The sequence below is a fragment of the Carcharhinus amblyrhynchos genome, chromosome 3, assembly GCF_965287045.1.
Source record: "Carcharhinus amblyrhynchos chromosome 3, sCarAmb.v2.hapA, whole genome shotgun sequence".
Taxonomy (NCBI): domain Eukaryota; kingdom Metazoa; phylum Chordata; class Chondrichthyes; order Carcharhiniformes; family Carcharhinidae; genus Carcharhinus; species Carcharhinus amblyrhynchos.
Genome location: NC_137326.1, coordinates 88,017,183 through 88,036,512, shown reverse-complemented (window position 1 = coordinate 88,036,512; position 19,330 = coordinate 88,017,183). Strand labels below are relative to the sequence as shown.

The window sequence follows — 19,330 nt, the reverse complement described above, 5'->3', positions numbered from 1 at the left end:
GCTATCAGAGGTAGTAGTAGAGGGGGGTACAATTTTGTCTTTTAAAAAGTGTTTAGACAGTTACATGGATAAGATGGGTATAGAGTGATATGGGACAATTGCGGGTAGTTGGGACTAGCTTAGGGGTTTAAAAAAGGGCAGCATGGACAAGTTGGGCTGAAGGGCTTGTTTCTATGCTGTAAACCTCCATGACTCTCTCTGAACTCTTTCCTATTGAAAATCCAGGTGTACTGCAGCATTTCAAGAAGGCACTTCACCATTTCTCAAGGTCAATTAGGTATGGAAATCAAATGTTAGCACTATCAGTAATGCTCACATCCATGAAAGAATTAAAAACAAACAATTCTGGGTAGTTATTTCTACCACTTGCATACGGCTACATTAGACCTTTTGCTGACCATCCTCCTCGCACATAACTGCTGTTGGTATTTCAGTATTTTTTTCCATCTTTAGTGTTGTGCAACAAATGCCAAAATTCCTCAGAAGTATCCTGTAATTAGAAGTAATATGGGAGGCTTTGATTTGCACTGCTGTCTCGCAGTGCCAGGGACCCAGGTTTGATTTCAGCCTTGGGTCACGGTGTGTGTGGAGTTTGCACGTTCTCCCTGCTTCTGCGCAGGTTTCCTTCAGGTGTTCTGGTTTCCTCTCATAGTCCAAGAATGCATGGTTTAGGTTGGTTGACCATTATAAATTGCCCCTTAGTGTCAGGGAGATTAGCATGCTAAATATATGGGGTTACAGGGATAGGGCTTGGGTGGGATTGTTGTTGGTGCAGGTTCAATGGGCTGAATGACCTCTTTTGCACTGTAGGGATTCAATTCAGTGGTTATCAGAAAGGCAAGGAAGCCCTGTGGAAACATGAAGTTGGGAAGTTAACTCACATGCATCGAGCTATCATGGACCCATTTTTGTAAGTTTAGTTCCAAATGAAATTAAATTCCAAAACCAGGCAAAATATTTAATAAAACAATTAGGATCATAGAATCTCTACAGTGCAGAAGCAGGCAATTCAGCCCATCAAGTCTGGATCAGCAACAATCCCATCGAGGCCCCATGACACTACCAATCCACCTAACCTGCACATCTTTGGTCTATGGGAAGAAACCAGAGCAACCAGAGGAAACTCACGCAGACACTGGGAGAACATGCAAACTCCAAACAGACAGTAACCTAAGGCCAGAATCAAACCTGGGCCTCTGGCACTGTTAGGCTACAGTGCTAAATACTGTGCCATTGTGTTGCCCAAATTGCTACAATGACTAACTAAAGTAACAGTAGCTTTCATTATTAGAAATTGACATACTGTTGGACTTTATTACCAGGATTTGAATTTAAGATTTTAAATCTAAATGGTTAATTGTCTGCAATCACTGTGCTGGACATAATAGAGTCAGAAAAATATTAGAGAATAAATCTGTAGTATTTTGCACTATTGTGCCTTTGCCTTTTTCCAACAATCGAGGAGATTACTATGGTTATGATCCAATATTATTTTACCTATTCATCTCCATTATAACAGGCATAATGCAATGTTCAGCTTTGAACTTGTGTAGTGTTCTGTACACAACAGACACCTGTCACCAAGGATGCAAGCCAACTGAAAAAAACTATTACTGTGAATGGTAATATTCTCTTTATGAAATAACACATTTGACCTCACAAGAATTTAATTTGCTCCAATACATGCTGTTTAATGCACCCACACATAATTTCAATTTTAAAACTGGTCTTAAATGTGTCACAAAACAATGTTAAAATAGTATCCAATGGAACGTGATGCAATGGCTAACACCAGGATTGTTGACACAGTCATAATCTGGCATAATTCATCTGTGACTGGAATGAAGCCAATGGGCCCTTAAAGTGGCAGGCTGGAACAATGGAAAAGGTTAGGAAGAAACATCTCTCTTCTGTATGAAACTGTATGAAAAGTGCAAGTAACCATTACCTCTCAGCCCTATAAACCTTTACAGTCATAAATTTAAATTGTTCCGTATGGTGTCAAAGGCATTTTGTAACTTTGCAATCCCTGCAGAGGACTAGTCAAAAAAATGAGCTATCCTTCAAGTTTTATTAAAGATGTGTGACTTTTACAGCAGGAAGCAGGTTTTAATTCACTGCTGATCAACTGATTCACGAACGATTCATGGGAACATAAGAGGAGGAGGAGGAGGATGAGGAGGTACTTTGAACCTTTAAGCCTGCTCCAGCATTCGGCAAAATCATTGCTGATTGAGTTGTGGTCCAACTCCAATTTCCTGTCTGTGACCTCCCACCCCCCACCCCCCAATTACACTTGACTCCCTTGCCTTAAAGAAACTTGTCTTAATTCTGCCTTAAATAAATTCAAAGATCCAGTTTCCCATTCTTTCTGGGAAGAGAATTCTACACGCCAACAACCATTAAAGTCCCTACAGCGCAAAAAGAGCGATCCAGCCCATCAAGTCTGCACTGATCCTCTGAAAGAGCATCCCACCCAGGCCCTCCCCTCCACCCTTTCCCACAACTTTGTACATTTACCATGGTCAATACACCAAATCTACACATCTTAGGACACTAAGAGGCAATTTGGCTTGGCCAATCTACCTAACCTGCACATCTTTGAACTATGGAGGAAACTGGAGCACAGTAAGAAGTCCAACAGGTTTATTTGTAGCTAAACCACTAGCTTTTGGAACTGACAGTTCCTTCGTCAGGTGAGTAGGAGTTCTGATCACAAACAGAGCATATAAAGACACAAACTCAATTTACATGAATAATGATTGGAATTTGAGTCTTTACAGCGTTGAGTACTGAGGTAGTTGCAGCAATGCCACCATTGTGGGGGATGCTGGTGCAGAGTGCCGAGATATCCATCGTGACGAGGCGCGCTCCTGGTTCAACTGCTCCACGTGTGCTGAGTTTTTGTAGGAAGTCCGCAGTGTCGCGACAAAAGCTGGGGGTTTCAGGATACCCTCAACATAGCCGGAGAGGTTCTCGCACAGGGTCCCACTGCCTGATACAATGGGACGACTGGGTGTGTTTGCCTTGTATATCTTCAGGAGGCAATAAGAACTCTAACACGGGGAGTATGTGGGATGGGAGCACGGAGGGTGCTCTGAAGGTCCCGATCAAATGTCTTGATCAGAGTGTTGAGTTGATGGGTGTGTTCTTTGGTCAGATCTGCGGGTAACTGTCTATAGTGCTGGAAACTGGAGCATCCAGAGGAAACCCATGCAGACACAGGAAGAATGTGCAAACTCACTACGGGGGTAAAAATAATCCCCTCATCTCTATCTTAAAAGGAAGACATCTTATTTTTAAATGTCTCCTAGTTTTAATCTCCTCCACAAGATGAAATACCCTCCAGTTATTTACTTCATCAAGTCTGAGCAGGACCTTCAATAAGATCATCTTTTAGCATTCTAAACACTCTTAGGTATGGCCCTAAACTGTGGGTCTCAACAAGGCCCCACACAGCTGTAGTAAAGCTTCCCCAACATTAAATTGCATTTCTCTTGCAATAAATGCCAACATTCTAGTTGTTTTCCTGTACCTGCATACTAACTTTGTGATTTATGTACCAAGACATCTTGATCCCTCTGTGCAATTAAGTCCTGCCATCTTTCTCCATTTAACTAATATATTGCTTTTCTATTCTTTCTGCCAAAACGTTTTGACCATTTATATGACCAGATGTCTGTGTTGCTGAGACTGTAGGCACAATGTAACAAACCCCTCCAATAAAATGCATTCAAGAAAACCTGCACTGCAGTGTGAGCATGTGGTCAGTTTTGTTTGTGGGAATTGGCTCCAGTGCAATGTACAATCTTCCAGATCAAATGTTGAATCAAAGTCCTGTCTCCCTCTTGGTGGATGTATTTGATTCCATTGCCAATATTTAACCTTCAGTAAAAGTCACAAAAACAAATTATCTGGCTACTAATTTCTTGTACTTTTCAGGAACATGTTGGCTAGGATTCTCCCAAAAATTCTAAGTTCCCAATGTGTGGGAAAATGGGAGTAAATCCTGCTGGAATTTTTAGCATGATTTCCAGAATGAATCTCTGACACTTTGCGCATCACAGAGTGACCTAGCGTGATTCACTCTGAAAATATGAGGGCAGGACCTATTGCCATCTGAGGATAGTGAGCCACTGTGCATGTGCCAATCTGTCAGCGCAGAGTTCAGCGCATGTGCAGTTGCACCCCATTATTGGCCAGGCCTATTGCTGGCCCTCCCACAATTCGCCATTGCTGGTTTTTCAATCCCCCCCACCCCTTGATCCCCCGATCGCTGGCCTCCCGGACCTCCCTGTCCAGCGCCCATATCCATCCACCACCACCACCACCCCCCCCAACCCCCACCCCGGATGGCCACCCCCTGATCAGCCACACCCTCCCTCTTCCAGTGATTGACCCCGATTAGGCCATGACTCCAGTAGGCCCTGCCCCTCTAGCCATTCCCCCTGTAGACCCTGCTCTTCCAGTCCTGCCCTTTGGCACCGCTCAGTGCCCAGTGGGCACAGCCAATGTGCCCAGTTCTCAGTGCCAGTTTGCCCCTTGGGCAGTGCCAGAGTGCTAGGCTGCCACTGCCAAAGGGCCCCACTTAACCTAACCTCAGAGACGGCCTCAACGGCCTCTCTTCCTTTCAATCAGGCCGCCTGTTCCCCATTAGAGGGGAGCAGTAGTAAACCCCACTGGAGGGAACCACTCCCGATGGTGAGGAGATGCTAGCGGGCCCAGAGAATTTTGCTTCAGGCCTACTAATCATATGGAAATGTCAATTGCGTGGCATTTCCATGCGATAATCTGCTCCATATCGATTTCCGGGGTAGAGCTGATTACCTTAGAAATCTTTGCCTTGGGGACTGCTTGAGCGGCTCAGGGGGCTTGGAGGATTGCCCCCTTTATTCCCTACAGCTGACACAGAAGTTTAAAGGTTCTTCATTAACTACACTTTTGGACATCTCAAGTGCTTTAGGGTTATTTGGTTCCTCAGAGAGACCTGAGGGCTTGTATAGTTAAACATGAACTGCTTATTGGTAACCCATAACTATATACATAGCCAAGATATTACCACGCCCGGGTATTGCGTCCATGCTGGCTCCTTCCAGACTCTACACAAACAATTCATTATCATGTGACTCTCTACAGCATAATGTGAGTGGTGCTGTTCTCCAGTCTCATATTAACCCCAACCCTCAAGTTTCTGACATTATAAATTCAGCCCTTGGATTGCAACTGTTTCTGTTTCTACTCTTTAAATACATAGAACATAGAACATTACAGCGCAGAACAGGCCCTTCGGTCCACAATGTTGCGCCGACCAGTTACAAAACAATGACCCACTAACCTAAACCAATCCCTTCTCGTCCATAAACCTATCCACGGATCTCTTAAACGCCCCCAAACTAGGCGCATTTACAACTGCAGCAGGCAGGGCATTCCAATCCCTCACCACCCTCTGGGTAAAGAACCTACCCCTGACATCCGTCCTATAACTACCACCCCTTAATTTAAAGCCATGCCCCCTCTCATTTCTCAAAATGAGACATTTCTCATTTTGAGAAATGTCTCTCAAAAATCATGCTGTTGTTAACTTTGAAAGCTATTTTAATAAAGGGGATTTTCACAGTAACTTCATTGTAGTGTGAATGTAAGCCTACTTGTGACTAATAAATAAACTTTTACATTAAAGTTAACTAATACTAAACATTTTGGGAAATATTGCAGCCTAGCAATAAAACTCAAAAAAAATTCAATTCACCAATGGGTCAGTCACATGGAGGCTGGATGACACAATGAGTTGATGTATGATCATTTTACTTGCTGAGGCTCAGTTTGAATCTTCACCAAGACTTGTTATTCCTCACTGCATTCCATAATTTCTCATCAAGTCTTATAATTTCTCACCAAGTCATAACATTTCTTATAAAGTACAGAAATTTGCACAAAGGCCCACAATTTCAAAAAAAATGCAGAACTGTTTTTTTCTCTGGTTTCGTACAAATGATTCCATCAGCTGAAGAAATTAATTGAAGATACAAAAATAAAGCTCACTGAAGAATAGCTTGAAACTTTCTCAGTATAACTCCAATTGGCATTTAAGGAGCTGAACATTTCATTGAAACATTTGAGGTCTAAAATCAAAATTCTCCCCTAAGTTTACTGGTAAGTTTTGAACTACCCATTTTCCAGTGAATGGCTGATGTTTTCAGATGTGCAACTAACGTACAAGGCAACACTACACCCAACACTGCTGTGAGATTGTGACTTAAAATAGTGAGTGGGACAGCTAATTATTGTGAAAATAGACTCAAATACCTTACTTTTAGTCCCTTTGGTTGAAATTTTATGCATTAGATTTTTGGTAGTTCTGCATTCACAGAAACAAGGGTTTCACCCTGAATGGGCCTCCACAGAACATTTTGTCCAACAGCATATGAATAATTTCTGGCAAGCCCCAATAAAATCTCACAATAAATGCAAGAGTTATTATATTTACAGGGTAAACTACTTCTAAAAATAAGTAGTATATGCCTTTAATGAAATAATAAACCATATTTAAATAGAGCTAGTTAGCCCAAAGCTTTGAAAGATCATTTCTAACTTACCTTTGAAGCTCCATCTTCCGGATGGCAGTTGGTTCGATCCTCATCGCGAATAGACAAAGGGCAACATGCGGTGAAAGGCTGGGTTGTATCTGTAAAAGTACAGACAGAAATTCAGCAGTATAGAAGCATAACAATTACAGCCAACACAAGAATCCTTATTTTTTTAAAATCATGCACTGCAGGTCATGATTGATCTCATTCTATGTTTTTAAATACAATGCAAAAGCCACAAATGAATTATGGTGACGGATTGATTTCATCAGGACTGGGGTTTTAATTTGTGCTTTTTCATGCCAGAAGCCTTTTAAAAATATAACAAAAACCTAGATTTGTCTGTTGGCGGGATTCTCAGCGTCCCCCCCACTGCCCCCCCCAACCACTCCCCCCCCCCCCCCCCCAACAACTCCCCCCCCCGCCCCCCCCCAACAACCCTCATAGTGTTTCTGCAGGAGGAGGTGGTCTGCCATTGGTCGGTGGCAGAATCTTCCTGTCTCGTTGCTGTCATTGGGATTTCCCAGTGAATCCACCCCACGCTGCTCAGAAACCCATGGTAGGGGTATGCTGTTGATGGGACCAGAATATACTATCAGCATGGAGGGCCAGAAGGTCTCGCCCCATATCTTTCAAAGTGAGGAAATCTCAAAACTAATCAAAAAAGAAGCAACGTGGCTTAGAATCTACCTTTCAATAAAATGTGTCAACCAAAATTCAAACCTCCTTTAAAATTGAGATGTTTATAAAGAAGTGGATGTGGGTGTCTTCCATCCCTAATTGTTCTTGGACTGAATGGCTTGTTAGGCCACTTCAGTGGGTCATTAAGAGCTGGCCATGTTGCTGTGGGTTTGGAGTCATATGTAGGTCAGACCAGGTAAGGATAGCAGATTTTTTTCCAAAAGGGCATTTGTGAACCAGATGGGCTTTTGCAACAATCATATATAGTTTTGTGCTGACTAATACTGAGACTTCAGACTTTATTAATTGACTTCATATGTCACCAGCTGCGATGGCAGAATTTGAACCTATTTCCCTAGATAATTAACCCGGTTTCTGGTTTACTAATCCAATGACATTGTCGCTATACCACTGTCTATTCCCCTCATTTATTTTTATTGCGTAATTGCTTTGTTATAAAATCACAATAAAGAAAATTGAACGATTAATAATGCAGAACATCTCTGGATTCTTTGTGATTTACCTTGGTCAGATGTTCCTGCATCACTAGTGGCTAAGAGTACAATTAAAGCAACGGCCACAATAACCATTAAGATGAACAAAATGATGAGTGTTGTTTCCAAGCTGGAGAATTTACTTTTTCCCATTTTTCAGAGTGGGCAGAAACCTATTCAGGGAGTAAACGAGAACAAGTAATGTTATAACAACATGATGGTTATACACAGGACAAAGCCACACTTTGCTGACTACCTTTCAATTGCTTTCATATTAAAATTCCTCCATTATAGCATTGGAAAAGTTGGTATCAATTTCTGCCATACTGCCCTTTTTCTCTTCTCCGTATAATTTCTACATTTTGATCATTTTCTCAGCTTCATATGGATAATGTTTCCAAGCTCAAACAAGCCCTCAAAAATAATTTGGTTATGTTCTGTTGAATTTCCTTGGGGCTTTTCCTAACCATCCATCCTTTCCCTTTGGCTCGCAAGGAACTTTTGTAGAAACAATGCTGACAGGTAGAAGAACCTGCAGAAAAATGCAACCTCTGTAGGTTCAAATTTATTTAAAGCCTTTGTTCGAGGACATGGGATGCATTAACATATAATGGGATATCACTCAATAGCACCTTCACTGTGTTTCAGTCCATTAAGGCTTTCTCATTACTTTGAGCCGAGGGAGCAGCAGATTTCTAAATGCTTCAAATGGCACAAAACAGGACTGTAAAATAATCAAATTTGAGAAACAGTGTCAATTCAGAACAGTCTGTTCTATCCTCAATTAATTGCACAAAATATACAGACATGCACCACAAAATTATTAATAAATTCAACAGCCGTCGAGTTTATTTTCCATCTCCTTGTGTTCAGTTTCAAATATTTTGAATTCATGGTGAGCATTGCTATCATTGGGATGTATCTGGCTTTGAAAAGTTACTCAGTCTAGTGGTGTAAGAGAAGTGGCAATTAACATTACAAGAGAAATGGAAAACTTAATGAACCTGTCTTATCAACTAATTAGTGGTGGTGGGTTACAGTACATTCAAGGAGGCTAAATTTCTGTGGCAACTTTTACTTGCATTTTGCAGTCTGGAGCAAAGGGGCAAAGGTAGAGGTTCTAAATTTCTTTCCACTTTGGAAAGATTTACAGGTCAGCAATCAACATCTTGCCACGTTACTAAACACAACTTCCTTGGCCATCAAATACTGAGGTGAAGCTTGAACACAAAGGGAGCAATCTTACCAAAAAAATTCTAATTGCCGAACAAACGTAAAAACGGGAGGGGGAATCTTCCTGTTTTGGGCTGGTTAGAAATCAAATCTTACCTCACTTAGAAGAAAAATATGAAGCAGGATCTGTTTCCAGAAGGAGGAGGAGGTGGGTCCTACGCGTACCCAAAAGTTAGCGGATAGCAGCAGAGGGCACCATTGCGCATGTGCAAACCTCTCTGCTTGGTGCAATAAGAACACAGAGATCTGTTACTGCCTGTCCCCAGCTATAGCTGGCCTCCGTGGCTGATCGCCCACCCTCTTCCCAACCCCACCTGCAAAAGCTGGGCTTTTCAGGCTGAATGCTGATCTCGCCAGATATCTGGTGGTGGTAAGATCACAAGAAGTGAGAAATTGAGCAAAACCAGATTTTTCAGCTCTCTCGTGATCATCCCCGCCCATTGACCAGCTGGGCAAGAGTGTAGGATTGCCCCCTAAATCTTCTGACTCCAAGGCAGGACCATTACCCACTACACCACAAGGCCTCCTTTCAACTGGGGTGGACTCGAAACTGTTTCAGACCTTTCAAATATCAGACACCGTACACCTCTCCAACTGTGTCATCAGTACTCACTGCATAAACACACAAGATCGAATAAACCAGAAATAGAGTAAAGCAATTGTTAGATTTTCGATTTTGATTATTTGATTTTAAAAAGTAGTATTGAAAAGAAAAGGAGAATTGCATTTATAAATCCCTTTCCTGATCACCAGACATCTCATGGCACTTTACAGTCAATGTGATACTTTTTGAAATTGTCTTTGTTGTAATTTGGGAAACACATCAACTAAAATGCATATAGCAAACTCCCACAATGTGTTAATTTGAGGGACAAATTTTGGCCAAGACACGAGGATATCTCCCCTACTCTTCTTCAAAATAGTACCATGGTTTCTTTCTTTCCCAAGCAAGCAAATTGGGCCACAGTTTATTGGTTCATCTAAAAGACGGCATCTCCAACAATATAAAACTTCCTCAGTATTGTATTAGAGTTTCAGCTTTGATTTTTGTACTCAGACACTAGGGTGGGACTTTGTCCTGAACCTTATGATTCAGAACAGCATGTTTGAGATGCTAGCAAATGAGATTGGCAATTATGATTTGGCACTGCTCCTATTGATGCTTAGTAGTTTCTGGAATCATGCAAAATACTTGTTTCAGCTTAATCTAAAAGCCATTACAGTCAGCCAGCATACAATAAAACTTTAAAATGGCCACTGACTAATTTAGTTTTTACTACATGCTGCTGAATTATCAGCTTCTGTTGGGGGTGGGCTTGGAGGCAAGTAGGCATGGAATTTTGTGGCACTGACAGGCATAGACATGACATTTTGCACCACTGATTGGCATGCCAGCTTCATTCTGGCCCCAAACCTGGCAAGATTACTTGTCCACAAGCAGAAGGCAGACAATTGACCTTGTTAATGCCCTATTAGGGCAGATTATCAGACTTTTCTATTAACCAGATCCTAGGGAACAGTGTCGCTGTCTGGAGATTACCTCCATGTAGCAGAATGGGGGGGGTGGGGCCATGATACAGGCAGGCTTGAAGGCCTACTTGTTTGCCTGTGGCTTCAGCTTCAGTGCTCTTCCCCAGCTGTTAGGGCTTTTATTTAAATATGAAATCTGGAAGATTTGAAGAATGGGTGCATATATATGGGTTACCCTTGCCCTCATTTAGTTGGAGGCCTTCTTCACCATCCTGAATTAAATGCGAGTCAGCCCTCTGGCCATAAACTAGCAAACTTGGGATAATCACAATGATCGACTCTTCCTTGCACAGTGCAGGCTTCTGTCCCTCATTGGAGTCTAACAGCTTGCAGACAAAATATTTTCATCCGCTGTTTAGGGCTTTAAACTTCAACCTGTCACTGGAAAATTCTAATCTAAAAAAAAGACAATACAGCAGATGGTTCAATCATAGTAAACAAGTTAATATTTACTTTGCAATCTAACTGCAAGATTCTAGAAGTTTTATTTGACATCAACACAAATGAGGAAATTGTCATTAATTGAGAAAATCACTAGTCACAACATTGAAAACTCAAATGATTTTCTAAAACGGCAGTCCTACTATAATATCCAGGTACAACTGAGAGACAATGGGCTCGATTTTACCAAAAATTCACGCTTGTGATAAATTCGGGCATTAGGCCTTTAACGCGATCGGCACCTGAATCAGAGCAGATCGTGGCTTTACCGACACCCGATTTGGGCGCGGATCTGGTCAGCGCCTGAAGCAGGCGGCCCGATGATTTAAACGTATTAGAATGCATTTAAATCGATTTAACGAACCACGCGCCCAACTCTCCCACCAAATCCCACTTGACCATCTTCTGGTCTGTTTTGGATCCGCGCTGTAAGCGACCTGCAAAATAAAAATCCGAAGCCCATTTTTATTTTGCAGGGGAACCGCCGCAGCGGCTTCAGAGCCTGCAACGGCTCTCTGACCCAGATCATCCTCTGAGGAGGTGGGGGTGGGGGGGGGTGAGATGTATCTCTGGGGGGGGGGGGAGGGGAGCAAGAGGGCTGATCGTTGTCTGGTGGTGGGTGGGGGGGAGGCCCAATCATTCACTGATGGGGGGGGGGTGGATGGATCTCTGGTGGGGGGGGGGGGGGGGGGGGGGGCAGGGGTGTCTGCTGCCACTCTGTGGGCGACCCCTCCTCCCCACTGGAGGAATGAATCCCTCCTCCTGGTTTCCTATTGCTTTAATATATATATATATATAAGACACGAGAAATATACACCAGCTGTCATTTAAAAATTGAATCGCTGAATTTATTCGTAAGCGTCAGGGCTTAGGCTCATTGAAGTATGCATTCATTTAGTTGGTGAGAATTGACACACTGTCACAATAGGGAGGAGGGATTTGTTTCTCCAGTCGGGAGGAACAGTCACCTGCAGAGTGGCAGCAGACATCCCTGCCCCCCCCTCCCTCCTCACCAATCACTCGCAGAGTGGCAGCGGACCCCCCTCCCGTCCCCACCAGTGACCTATCCACCCCTGCCCCCCCCATCAGTGAGTGATCGGGCCTCCTCCCCACCACCAGGCAATGATCAGCCCCCTTGCCCCCCCCCAATCCCATCCAGAGATACATCTGACCCGCCTCCTCCTCCCCCACCCCCCCCAGAAGATGATCTATGTCAGAGAGTCGCTCTCTCCTCTCTCCCGCTCCCCAGAGATGATCTGTGTCAGAGAGTCGCTCTCTCCTCTCTCCCGCTCCCCAGAGATGATCGGTGTCAGAGAGTCGCTCTCTCCTCTCTCCCTCTCCCCAGAGATGATCGGTGTCAGAGAGTCGCTCTCTCCTCTCTCCCGCTCCCCAGAGATGATCGGTGTCAGAGAGTCGCTCTCTCTTCTCTCCCGCTCCCCAGAGATGATCGGTGTCAGAGAGTCGCTCTCTCCTCTCTCCCTCTCCCCAGAGATGATCTGTGTCACAGAGTCGCTCTCTCCTCTCTCCCGCTCCCCAGAGATGATCGGTGTCAGAGAGTCGCTCTCTCCTCTCTCCCGCTCCCCAGAGATGATCGGTGTCAGAGAGTCGCTCTCTCCTCTCTCCCGCTCCCCAGAGATGATCGGTGTCAGAGAGTCGCTCTCTCCTCTCTCCCGCTCCCCAGAGATGATCTGTGTCAGAGAGTCGCTCTCTCCTCTCTCCCTCTCCCCAGAGATGATCGGTGTCAGAGAGTCGCTCTCTCCTCTCTCCCTCACCCCAGAGATGATCTGTGTCAGAGAGTCGCTCTCTCCTCTCTCCCGCTCCCCAGAGATGATCGGTGTCAGAGAGTCGCTCTCTCCTCTCTCCCTCTCCCCAGAGATGATCTGTGTCACAGAGTCGCTCTCTCCTCTCTCCCGCTCCCCAGAGATGATCGGTGTCAGAGAGTCGCTCTCTCCTCTCTCCCGCTCCCCAGAGATGATCGGTGTCAGAGAGTCGCTCTCTCCTCTCTCCCTCTCCCCAGAGATGATCTATGTCAGAGAGTCGCTCTCTCCTCTCTCCCTCTCCCCAGAGATGATCTGTGTCAGAGAGTCGCTCTCTCCTCTCTCCCTCTCCCCAGAGATGATCGGTGTCAGAGAGTCGCTCTCTCCTCTCTCCCTCTCCCCAGAGATGATCGGTGTCAGAGAGCCGCTCTCTCCTCTCTCCCTCTCCCCAGAGATGATCGGTGTCAGAGAGTCGCTCTCTCCTCTCTCCCTCTCCCCAGAGATGATCGGTGTCAGAGAGTCGCTCTCTCCTCTCTCCCTCTCCCCAGAGATGATCGGTGTCAGAGAGTCGCTCTCTCCTCTCTCCCTCTCCCCAGAGATGATCGGTGTCAGAGAGTCGCTCTCTCCTCTCTCCCTCTCCCCAGAGATGATCGGTGTCAGAGAGTCGCTCTCTCCTCTCTCCCGCTCCCCAGAGATGATCGGTGTCAGAGAGCCGCTCTCTCCTCTCTCCCTCTCCCCAGAGATGATCTGTGTCACAGAGTCGCTCTCTCCTCTCTCCCGCTCCCCAGAGATGATCGGTGTCAGAGAGTCGCTCTCTCCTCTCTCCCTCTCCCCAGAGATGATCTGTGTCAGAGAGTCGCTCTCTCCTCTCTCCCTCTCCCCAGAGATGATCGGTGTCAGAGAGCCGCTGTCTCTGCTTTTTTCTCCTTTCCCAACCTGGGCGCGCTTTTTCCAATTTTTTTCTAACTGCGCATGTGCAGTTCAGAGCTCCGATCGTTCTGGCAGCGCTAAGTCCCACCCACAGCGCAGATCGGATCTGAGCCGGCAAAAAGCGTATGGGCGTGCTGCAAAGAGGATTCCGGGCTCGGATCTGTATTACGCCCGGATCCGGCCCTTAGGCTCCAAATGGTAAAATCGGGCCCAATGGTTGCAATTTTTATCGGCTCACCTGCACATCAATAGGTGGAACAAACCGGTAAAATCTTGTAAGAGCTGAGAAATCAGGACCATGCCCGAGTCCACAGTTCTCATGATTTTACGAGAACCAGGTTTCCAGCACAATCAGCCTCTCGTCGGAAATGGGTGTGATGCTGATTAACTTATTTAAGTTTATTTAAATGTGGCTTTACATCCGCTTAGCTCAATCATCTGGGCTCGTTTGACTCTATGGCCTTGCCGGGAGAGGTTCTTTCCAACGAGGAAAACACCTGCTCCCCGATGAGGCCCTCTGGGTAAGCCAAGGACAAGGCGGGAATACCACTTCAGCAGTGTCAGACTGGCAGTGCCAACCCTGGCACCTTGGACAATGCCCATTGGGCAGTGCCAGGGGACAAGGCCAAATGGGGTGTGTGCAAGGGGGTGGGTGGAGCCCATGGGGCAGACCCAGCGACGTCAGGGCAAAGGGGGCAGAGGCAGTTGGGGTATGTCAGTGGTTGAGCCATTGGGGATGGAACCAATGGGGGCAGGGACAACAGGGCAGGGCCAATGGGGATGGGCCCAACGATGGCAGGGCAAAGGGGATGGGGGTAGTGGGAGTATATTGGGGGTGGGCCACTGTGGGTGGAGCCTTGGGGGCAGAATCAATGGGGGCAGGGGAAACAGGGACAGGGTCAATGGGGATGGGCCAATGGGTGGTAGGGCCAATTGGGGATGGGGCCAACAGGGGCAGGGCCAACTGGGGTGAGGCCAATGGGGTGGGCCAACTTGGGGGCAGGGTCAATGAGATGGGGCCAATGGGGTGTGGGAGGCCCTGGGCCATTCTGCCTGCAATCGGTGAGGGAGGAAGAGGGGGTTCTGCTGTCACACTGCACATGATCAGGTGGGGAGGGAATGGGGCTGCAATCAGTCTGGGTGATGGGGGCTGCGTCTCAGGCCGTGGGCCCCCATGATTGCAGGAATGGTGGGGAACTTGTTGAGGCTGCCTGCAGTGGCAGGGGCCTGACGGCTCTCTCTCTGTCTCTCTCAGACCCCTGCTACTGCTCATGTGCATGTACAGCATCAGAGGCCTGCACATGCTCAATACCTCCCTCTACAGGCTGTCCAGTGAGTTTAGCCCCACCCACAGCCTCCCTGGCTAGAAACTGACTCCCTGTTGTGTGGAAACTCACCCACAAAACATATCTGCAAGTCTTCAGGTTAGCTGGACACTTAGAAAATATCACGTAAAATTCCACCCCCAGCATAACTAGTGCAGGGTCACTGCTGAAATATTCGACGGGGTTGGGGGTTGGTGCGATCCTTCCAAGCTGATTTTTTAATGCAGCGGGCCAGGTGATTTAAGCAATGCTGGATTAGTGCAATCCACGCTGGACACCCAGGCCCAAGCGCATTTCCCAGTGCCGGATTTACCTCCACGCCAGAATCAGTTGCAGAGCTGCATCATATACGCAGCCTCCAATTTTAATCTCATTTGAATCTAATTAGCAAGCCTAGGACTGAAGTCTTCAAGCTTGCTCACCTCTCCATCACCCCCCATTCCCTCCACCCCCCCACCACCACCATCCCCACCCCCCCCCCCTCCCGCCACCACCCGGAGTATTTCACTCCGTCGGGATTCATTATAGCTCCCCATTTGCGGTGAACCGGCAGCCCAATCCTGCTGGAGTGAAGTGTGGGCAACCAAGGTCCCCCAGAGCATCGGGCTTGGCAGGGTGGTGATGTCTCCTGGGCACTGGCACCTTGGCAGTACTTGCCTGGCCCCCTGGCACTGCCAAAGAGGAGAAGTGCCAATGCCCAGGGGGCACCTTGGCACTTCCTAACGAGCATGCCATAGTGCCCAAGGGGTGGGGCCTAATGGGGTGGTAGTGGAGAGGAGGTCCAGACTGCCAGAGGGTTGGGGCTGCCAGTGGAGGGATGGGGTGGGGGGTGATTAGGGTGGGGATCGCAGGGTGGAATTGCAGGATGGGGAGCAATCGAGGTGAGCGGGGGAAGGGGATGGGGAGCGAGGTTGGCCTGGGCATGCTTGGGGGGGTCGGTGACTTGACTGTGTTGGGGGGGGTGGTGAAAGGCCGGTGACACGGGAGTCATAGGGCTAGCCAGCAATCAACCACTCTCTTGGGAGTCCTGGTTCAGGACTCTCTTAAAGTTAACATGGTTCAATTGGCAGTTAGGAAAGCAAATTCAATGTTAGTATTCATTTCTAGAAGGCTCGAATACAGGAGTATGAATGTACTGCAGAAGCTGCATAAGGCCCTGGAAAGACCACATTTGGAATATTATGAGCAGTTTTGGGCCCCATACCTAAGGAAGGATGTGCTGGCCTTGGAGGGGGTCCAGAAGAGGTTCATAAGAATGAAGGATTTGTGATATGAGGAGCAGTTGAGGAGTCTGGTTCTAAACTCAATGGAGTTTAGAAGGATAAGGGGAGGTCTAATTGAAGCTTACAGAATACTGAGAGGCCTGGATAGAATGGACGTGGAGAGGATGTTTCCACTGGTGGGAGAGACTAGAACTTAAGGACACAACCTCAGATGAAGGAACGTTCCTTTAAAACTGAGACAAGGAGGAATTTCTTCAGCCAGAGGTTGGAACTCATTGCCACAGAAGGCTATGGAGGCTAGAACATTGAATGTCTTTAAGACAGAGATAGATAGGCTCTTGATCAATAATGGATCCTGTGTTACAGGAAGAAGCCAGGAGAATAGGTATGAGAATCATATCAGCCATGATTGAATGGTGGAGCAGACTCGATGGGCCAAATGGCCTAATTCTGCTCCTGTATCTTATGGCCTTATGGTTTAATGATCCACATTGTTGAGGTGTGTCCACTGACTAAACTTGTGGCTGAGCTTAAAGGACTCCATCAGCTATTGTTAAACAATTGCTTGGTTCTGTGACAAACAGTTGGATAGACAGACAGATAAACTGACCCCCAATGCATTTCCAAGATGGTCTGTATTATCATTTTATCTGAATTAGATGGTACACAAGAAAACACATGATGGAGCTAAAATATATCATGATTGTTACTTCCTATTTTCTTACATGAAAAATGAGCGGAAGACCAGAGACAGACAGCAGCAACTAAAACATGAGAGACAGGAGGACCCAGAGTCAGACAGCAGCAATTAAAAGAGCGAGAGAGAATTAACTACCCATTTTTTCTGCAGTGTCACATTTTGAGTTGAGTTTTCTCAGAACATGATCGATCTGCTCTGGTACAACAGATTAGATTTGATCCTCTCATTGGGAGTGAGGCAATTAGAGGGATAGAGAAGCGTAGGAGCAATTGAAATTGTCCATTAGATTTGAGATTCTTGCAGCCTGTTTGGTTGAAAGCTGGAGCTGCGGGGTGAATGGGCAAACTGACCATGGCATCATGGTGCAGGAAGCCATTCAAATGGGGGAATATGTAGGCATGTAATAGTAGTAAGGGGCAGCATAGTGAGGGGATAGACACACTTCTCTGCAGCAAGAGAATGAGGTCAAAGGCTGTATTGCTTGCCCAGTGCTAGGGTTGGAGACATCTGCTCAGACTGGAGATGAACTTGCAGGGAGAGGATCCATTATTATGGCCCTTGTAGGTACCGATGACATAGGCAGAAGTAGAAAGAGGTTTTGCTTACTGTGTATGAGCAGCTAGGGGCTAAATTACAAAGCATCAGCTCAAAGCTCAAACTCATGCCCCTGTCCACATCAATGTGGACAAAGTAGAAATGTATGGAGCTTCAAGTTTTTAGATGTCTGGATCACCAGCTACCTGTTCTAGTCCCCCATGCTGACACTATGTCTAAGAAAGCTCACCAATGCCTCTGCTTTCTCAGGAGACTAAGGAAATTTGGCATTTCTGCTATGACTGTCACCAACTTTTACAGATGCACCATAGAAAGCATTCTTTCTGGTTGTATCACAGCTTGGTATGGCACCTGCTCTGCCCAAGAGCACAAGAAATCACAAAGGTCAAGAACGAAGCCCAGTCTATCACTCAAACCAGCTTCCCACCCATTGACACTGTCTACACTTTCTGTTGTGTGGAAAAGCAGCCAACATAATCAAGGACTCCATATATCCCGGATATATTCGTTTTTATCTTCTTCCATTGGGAAAAATATACAAAAGTCTGAGGGCACATACCAACTGACTCAAGAACAGCTTCTTCCCTGCTGCTGTCAGATTTTTGAATGGACCTACTTCACATTAAGTTGATCTTTTTCTACACCCTAGTTGTGACTATAACACTACACTCTACATTCTCCTTTCCTTCTCTATGAATGGTAGGTTTTGCCTGTATAGTGCACAAGAAATAATACTTTTCACTGCATACTAATACATGTGACAATAAATCAAATCAAGTCAAAGGTGATAATCTCTGGTTTGTTATCTGAACCATAAGCAATAGAATAGGATAGATAAAATTAGAGAGTTGGATGCATGACTCAGCAATTGGTGTGGGAGAAATGTGTTTCACCATGGGGCACTGGCACTGCTTGGGAAAGCAGGAGCTATGAATTGGAATGGTCTTCACTTGAATCATGACATGGGCGGTATTCTAGTGATTTGACGAACTAAAGGAGTAGAGAGGGCTTTAAATTAAATAGTGGGGTTGAATAATTAAGATGCAATAAATTAAAGAGAAAGAACAAAGCAAGACAGCAAGTTAGCAAGTTAGCAATAAGAAAATTGATCATTTAAATGTGGCAGGAAGGAATAGAGAGCACCAACAGATAAAATCAGAAGTAGTGAAAATATTTAAGTAAAGGCACCCTATCTGAATGCACATAATATTTGCTATTCTAATGTGGCAACCTAATTCTTAAGACAATAAAGCAAGAAAAATGACAAACATGTACAGCGGTGAGAGTTGATAATGACAGGCAATGTTTAAGTTTGAACCAGAAACATCTTCATTTCCATTAAAGTTCTCTACTACTGAACTATACTTCCACACAACTGACACTGCAGTGGAGAGAACAAGCATAGGTTGGTGACTGATTTGTAGAACAGCTCCATTCAGCCCACAAGTAGGGACAGGAGATGCAAAACCTATCCTTTTCTTACACTCTCCTCACTGTCCAAGGCCCCAAACACTCATCCCAGGTTAAACAATAGTTTCTGTGTACCTCTTTCAAATTAGCATTTGTATTTGCCACTCACAATGTGATCTGCTCTACACCGGGAAGACCAAATGCAGGTTGGGTGAACCCTTTGTGGAATACTATTGTTCAATCTGGAAACAGAATTCTGAATTTCCACTTGTGTGTCTTTTCAATTCTCCAGCTTGCTCTCATGCTGATTTCTGACTTCATTATCCTGCAGTGTTGTAATGAGACCATAAGATATAGGAGCAGAGTTAGGCCATCAGGCCCATCGAGTCTGTTCTGTCATTCAATCATGGCTGATACTTTTCTCATCCCTTTTCTCATCCTGCCTTTTCCCCATAACCCCTGAT

General features: G+C 45.6%; 1 protein-coding gene across 1 annotated transcript in view; it reads right to left on the bottom strand.

The window, feature by feature from the left end:
• si (sucrase-isomaltase) overlaps positions 1–19,330 on the bottom strand; it is a 237,232-nt gene that overhangs the window by 148,437 nt on the left and 69,465 nt on the right. Inside the window, exons 3-4 of the mRNA XM_080185474.1 lie at positions 7,792–7,935; positions 6,597–6,685 (exon numbers count right to left, since the gene is read on the bottom strand). Of these exons, the coding sequence (XP_080041600.1) occupies positions 6,597–6,685; positions 7,792–7,915 (213 nt within the window). The 5' untranslated portion in view covers positions 7,916–7,935. The remainder of the gene's footprint in view (positions 1–6,596; positions 6,686–7,791; positions 7,936–19,330) is intronic.